Source organism: Cucumis melo, chromosome 8 (genome assembly GCF_025177605.1).
Source record: "Cucumis melo cultivar AY chromosome 8, USDA_Cmelo_AY_1.0, whole genome shotgun sequence".
Taxonomy (NCBI): Eukaryota; Viridiplantae; Streptophyta; class Magnoliopsida; order Cucurbitales; family Cucurbitaceae; genus Cucumis; species Cucumis melo.
Genome location: NC_066864.1, coordinates 25,875,000 through 25,881,571, shown reverse-complemented (window position 1 = coordinate 25,881,571; position 6,572 = coordinate 25,875,000). Strand labels below are relative to the sequence as shown.

At 35.7% G+C, this 6,572-nt stretch overlaps 1 protein-coding gene across 1 annotated transcript; it reads left to right on the top strand.

Annotated features, from left to right (window-relative positions):
- The first annotated feature begins 4,699 nt into the window (after positions 1 to 4,699).
- On the top strand, positions 4,700 to 5,828 carry LOC127150716 (protein ALP1-like). The gene is made up of 3 exons (XM_051089219.1): positions 4,700 to 4,986; positions 5,053 to 5,291; positions 5,374 to 5,828. Exons 1-3 carry the CDS (start codon positions 4,700 to 4,702, stop codon positions 5,826 to 5,828), a joined length of 981 nt encoding a protein of 326 aa, XP_050945176.1.
- The last annotated feature ends 744 nt before the right edge of the window (positions 5,829 to 6,572 follow it).

Sequence of the window (6,572 nt, the reverse complement as noted above, 5' to 3'; positions counted from 1 at the left end):
ATCGAAAAATCGAACTCAATTTCTTCGTTTATTTCCAATTTCTTGAGTCACTCATATGGAGACATTTGAGCTTATGTTATGAAGGCAAAAAGCTTATTGATGACAATAAATGCATTAGAGTTTATGGGCTTAAGGATGGTGATCAAATATGAGAATTTTGTCATTCAACACTTCACATCTACATCTGATCATCGAAAAATCGAACCCAAATTCTTCATTTATTTCCAATTGTCAGGTACATACACTTTGTTGCTTTTTTCGATTTCGCATTATGATTCTTTACATTCTCTTTCTCTGTTTCTTCTTCGTTTATCAGTTTGACCTTCTCTGTATATCTTTCTGAATCTCTATATTCTCTACGTACACTCTATTTCTCCTTAATTAAATGGTCAATTAAACAAAAACTAACCATTTCATTTTCTGTAGATATTTTCTTGTGTTTACTATGTGGTAGTCTACTAGCATCTTTTCTACGACATACTGGAATGTTAGAATTTTGAATTGTAGATCAAATTAAAAGTTAAATGGATTTTATATCAACTTTAGATTTGATTTTACTTGTTCTTATATTGTGGTAATATATTTACGATGTCAACTACAAGTTGATCGTGTATCGCGCAATAGTACAGTAGCATATTTTAAACGAGCAATAAAGGAGGTTTTTGATTCGCTCAGGGGGAGTGAACACTACAAGATTACATGATAGTACTAACTATTCTATGAGACTTATGGCAAACCACTACTACAAATTTGGCTTTTCTTGACGCACGCTAATTTTGATTTCTTGATGGCCATGACAAAAGACCATCAAGAAAAATATTTTTCTTGATGTAATGGTTATCTTAATGGTCTTGACTGTCAAAGAAAGATCCTTATTTTGTGGACACATATGCAAAAATGGTAAATTCTGTAAGTTTTTGGGTTTGAGTTTCGTTGACGCTAAAAAACCGTTAAGAAAAGCATTGCTTGAACTCTTCCTTGATGGACACAACAACCATCAAGGAAAATCTTTCTCGATGGATGTGAACCATCAAAGAAATAAACAATTTATTTTTAAAATTATTTTTTTATGGACAATGACCATCAAGGAAAATTAATATTTATATTAAGGGTGTGTTTGGGCCTCGGGTTTAGGGGGAAAAGGAAAAAAAATTTGGGCCAAACCATGTTTGGCCCAAGTATTTTGTTGAAAGGGGATTAGGGTTATCCTAATCCCCCTTTTAACCTATCTTCTCTACTTCCTTACCCGTCGTACGCCTCTCCTAACCCTACCATTTTCCGATCTGATGCCGTCGTTCTTCTCGCGATTTTCGAGACGTTTTCTCCTCATTATCTTCCCTTTTTTTCTCTGATTACTTCCCTTTTACCGATCTCTTCTCTTTCCCTCTTGAAATTAATTTACATCTCCTTCGTTGAATTCGAAGGAGATGTCCGTGTTCTTCGTCCTCCATTTTTTGCCCTACTCTTCCCGAAACCCTTCTTAATCTCTCTGTTTCGTTGATCGGTTGCCACCAACAACGTGCGTGACCTCCGAAACGTTTCTCATCCTCTCTCCATATTTCCATACCCTTCGTATTTCGAACAAACCCTTGCCGCTCCCCACACTTGCCAGTCCTAGAACGATTTTACTACACTTTTTTTATACCGAACAACCATTTATGGTAGATGCTACACTAAATCGGTGAAAGGAATTCGAGTACGGGCATGGCGGAGCACGGCAGGGGTCCTCGGTGTGCACCAAAGGTATGGTCAGCCGATGATGAGCATTGTGGTGGTCAATCTGATTGTTTTATGCAATTTTTGTTCTTATTATCGGTCCAATATTCATTCTTGTTCGCGGTGATGAGTTTAATTTAGGCCTTATGTTGAAATTTTGTTTAATGCCTCGTCTGTGAAGTTCATTAATCATCCGCGCTCTCTGTTTTTCACATGTATTCCGAATTTCTTCTATCATCCGCACTCTCTGTTATTCACATGTATTCTACATTTGTTTACTCATCCCGACTCTCTGTTTTTCACATGTATTCCTTTTTTTTTTTTCCATATGTGATCATAACTTCTTCTGCCTCCTAATGTGCTAACTTTTGTTGTAATTCCATATGTTGAACATGTTTTTATTTGTTTTACAACATCTTCCATTTCAATTGTTGTATTCAATTGCTCTCACATCCTCAATTATATCTATTCTTCTAGGCTATGTAATAAAATGTCATGCCTACTGTTCAAAAAAATGTCATGGCTACTGTGTACTTCTGTTGAAAAAAAATTACCTACTTCCTTGAAGTTTGACTGAATTTGTGAAATCCCCTTTTATGGGATTCTTGTTCGGTTTCTTTACTGCTGGTTCATACTCCCTTTAGTATATAATGGAGCCTTCCTCCTTCCATTCCATATTCAACTAACTTTCCTTTTTGGTATACTTGCATTTGTCTTTGGTATGTTATTCAAATTCCATTGCTATACTTGCATTCCATTCTTTGTTCTATGGTATGTTTATCATGTTTCCAACGACAATTGATATTTTTTCAACTATGCTAATTTTTATTTTCAATTCAGCCCCTGTTTTTCGCCTTCTTTGCCTTTGTCTGTATTTTACAAAAGACTGCTTTTGTAAATTTGTTTCCTTCTGCACTGTCACAAGTAATGCTTTGTTTCCTTCTGCACTGTCACAAGTAATGCTTGCTGTTTTCAATGCTCCATTTTGTTCCCGTACTATGTTGTGACACTGATGATTGTTTTCTGAATATGTCTCCATGAAACATATTAGAAGGATCTGTATTTTGTGTTTGTATTTGGTTGCTTCTGTTTTACATATGATGATATGAACTCCACCACAAAAAATGGTACCGTAAATGCGTTCTTCTTGAACGTCTTTGCAGTAAACAAATTAACTCTGAGGCTACCTTCTTTTACATACATTATGTACTCACACTTTGTTTGATTTTTTGACCCGTTCCATGGATTTGTGAAGTTTCGTTTCGGTTAAGGTATGTTTCATTTTTGTTTTGTCATTCATTTTTTTACAATACGTTATCCTTACCGGCACGCATATGTAATAACAAACTCATTTTTTGTCTATATCTTCAGGTTGTAAAGGTTGAAGCATTCGTAAACGAGGTACTACGGTTATAAAACTCCTTCTTTGACGAAGTCGATCTATATATTCGTGTACTTAGTTGTTTTATTACATTTTTGTTTGAGTTATAAATCCTCAGACGTTTACATTTGTTTAACTCTCTCTCTATCTCTCTCTCTCTGTCTATATATATATATATATATCCAATAAACCATCATACGGAATGTGTCATTTCTAGATTTTCAAATAGTCCTCTCTTTTCTTTTTTCTTGTGTTGGTAAGTGATCATGTCTTCCAACCACTGCATGTTTGGAAGTTTAAAATCATTTCTCATGTCTTCAAAATCAGTACTTTTTAAATTTGTACTAAAAATAAAATACATTTTAAATACTATAAATAAAATTGTTTTTAACTAATTAAAAAGCATTGCTCGAGTGTTTTTAAAAATCCACAAGAGTGTTAAAATTTTTAAAATCACAATCAACATGCCCCTTCTTCATAAAGGATGAAGCAACAGGCAATAATTTCATTTTATTTAGGGTATGTTTCGACCAATAACAATTCTTCTAAAAAAAATAAGAAACCAACCACATAAGTATTTTCCATTTCTTTGTAATCTATTTGTTTTTTTTCAACCTAAACTTGAAATTTTATTATTTTCGAAATAAAATATTAGTTTACTTTTGGAAAGAAAAAACTATTATTTGTACAAGTTGTAGTCACATCTAATTTTGAGGTAGATTAAAATTTGCCTAATTTGACTAGTTTTCAATTTTGTGAATTTTTATAAAAAAAATGTTATTTAATTACTTTTGTAATTTTGAATTATTTAGAGTACATTGAAGAATATAGAAAAGTTCCAACAATGAGACGCTATAAAATACAAATTGAGTGGTCAAATTGGAGACATATGAGTGGATGATGCATAATAACGAGAATAAGGGAAAGTACAAAAAGAAAAAAGAATTGATTTCATGAATCCTACTATTTATATTAATTTTAGAAGCCTGTTTCCTACAAGCAATATAATTTATATTACTTTGAATTTTTTTTATATAAATGTCACGTTAGAAAAATTATATGGATGATACTATTTAGCAATATGTTTTATTTCGCAAACTAATTATCACGATAGATTTCAATTGATAATTAGCAATATGTTTTATTTCGCAAATTTAAATACGTATACTTCCATATATACATAAATCGAAACATAAACATAAATCAAGTTTGCACAAAAACGTATTTTCAAAAAAGTAGTAGAAGTCAATTACTTAATTTGTAAACATATTAACTTAGTTTACCTTTGAAGATATTTCCAACATTTCAAAACCAACATTGTTATTATGTGATTAGGTTAACAACATTCAAAATTAACGCGTTGTTAGGATTATTTTCCAACAGGGTGTCAATCTATAATTTATAATGGACGAACACGAGTTGGCATCTATTGTAAATGCGTTCATAGCATCCCAACGACAGTTGTTACTAATGTTGGAGCTCTTGAAGAACGATACAAAAAGGATAACGCACATCCCGTATGAAACTAGGCATAGGATTAGACAGTTAGCTTACTTTCGCATGATTCATGGCTCAGACCTAGTCTGTCGCCAAAGTACGAGAATGGACCGAAGATGTTTCGCCATTCTCTGTCACCTACTGAGGACCATTGCTGGACTAACGTCGACGGAAGTCGTCGATGTTGAGGAGATGGTAGCAATGTTCCTCCACATTCTTGCGCACGATGTGAAAAATCGTGTCATTCAACGAGAGTTCATGCGGTCGAGTGAGACAATTTTCCGCCATTTCAACATGGTCTTGTTGGCCGTCATTCGACTTCATGAGGAGCTTTTGAAAAAACCACAACCAGTGCCAATGAATGCACAGATCAAAGATGGAGGTGGTTTGAGGTACACATTTATCTTGAACTACGTACTTCCAACATAACGACGTTAGTTCTTCTCAATAATTCGTAGTTATGCGTTGCAGAATTGCCTAGGTGCATTAGATGGAACGTACATAAAAGTCAACGTTCCAGCAAGTGACCGCGCTAGGTATAGAACACGCAAGGGGGAGGTGGCCACAAATGTACTTGGCGTGTGTGACAGGAAAGAAGATTTCGTTTACGTACTTGCCGGTTGGGAAGGATCAGCTGCGGACTCACGCATCCTCCGTGATGCCCTTTCAAGACCTAATGGGCTTAAGGTGCCCAAGGGTAAGTAACAACGGCATTGTACCTATGAATGCAATTTTGCAAGTAATAGCTGCGACATTTTAATCGTGCATTATGATCACAGGCTATTACTACTTGGTTGATGCCAGGTACCCAAATGCGGAGGGTTTCCTAGCACCATACAGAGGCCAACGCTATCACTTACAAGAATGGCATGGCCCTGAAAATGCACCTTCAACGTCGAAAGAGTTCTTCAATATGAAACATTCTTCTGCTCGTAATGTAATCGAAAGAGCATTCGGTGTCTTGAAGGGTCGATGGGCGATACTGCGGGAAAAGTCATACTATCCTGTAGAAGTTCAATGTCGCACAATACTCGCATGTTGTCTCCTCCACAACCTTATCAATAGGGAGATGACAAACTTTGATATAGAAGACAACATAGATGAGGTTGATTCCACCCACGCGACTACTGCCACCGATGACATACATTACATAAAGACGTCGAATGAGTGGAGTCAATGGAGGGACGACCTTGCAGAAGAAATGTTTACTGAATGGGAGTTGCGTAACCAATAGAAAAATTAATGTTCCCCGTTCATTTTCATACTTAAGTAGTGATTGCAATAAGTCTTATTTTGTCATAGTTTTTGTAACATGATTATTTTGAATGTATTGGTTACGCAAGTAACTTACTGTCAAACTGTTTTTCAGTAGGAGTTCATTGTACTATGAAACTAATCATATGTATGTTATCTAATCATACGAAACTTAATGAAACTAATATGTTTGCGTTTTACGTCTAGCATGACAAGTTCATCGAGACTACCTAAACATACTTGGACTAAAGAGGAAGAGGCAGGCCTCGTGGGGTGCCTCGTGGAGTTGGTCAATGCTGGTGGGTGGAGGTCCGACAATGGGACCTTTCGTCCCGGGTACTTAAATCAGCTGGCGAGAATGATGGCCTTCAAGATCCCAGGTTGTAATATCCATGCTTCAACCATTGATAGCCGAATAAAATTGATGAAGAGAATGTTTCATGCACTTGCGGAGATGCGTGGCCCAAACTGTAGTGGTTTTGGGTGGAATGATGAAAAAAAATGCATCATCCTGAGAAAGAAGTCTTTGACGATTGGGTAAAGGTGCGTTACTAGATATTTGAACACTTGTTTGATTATTTGAATACATGGACTAATAATTTATTATTGCACTTATACAGAGTCATCCAGCGACGAAAGGCCTCCTTAATAAGTCGTTTGTCCACTATGACGAACTGTCGTACGTGTTTGGCAAAGATCGTGCAACAGGAGGCCGGGCTGAGAG

Bases quoted from the DNA above. Each gene is read 5' to 3' on its own strand.
- LOC127150716 (XM_051089219.1), top strand. From the start codon at position 4,700: ATGGACCGAAGATGTTTCGCCATTCTCTGTCACCTACTGAGGACCATT. The intron at 4,987-5,052 runs GTACACATTTAT...AATAATTCGTAG, and splicing joins AAAGATGGAGGTGGTTTGAG to TTATGCGTTGCAGAATTGCC. The intron at 5,292-5,373 runs GTAAGTAACAAC...TTATGATCACAG, and splicing joins TGGGCTTAAGGTGCCCAAGG to GCTATTACTACTTGGTTGAT.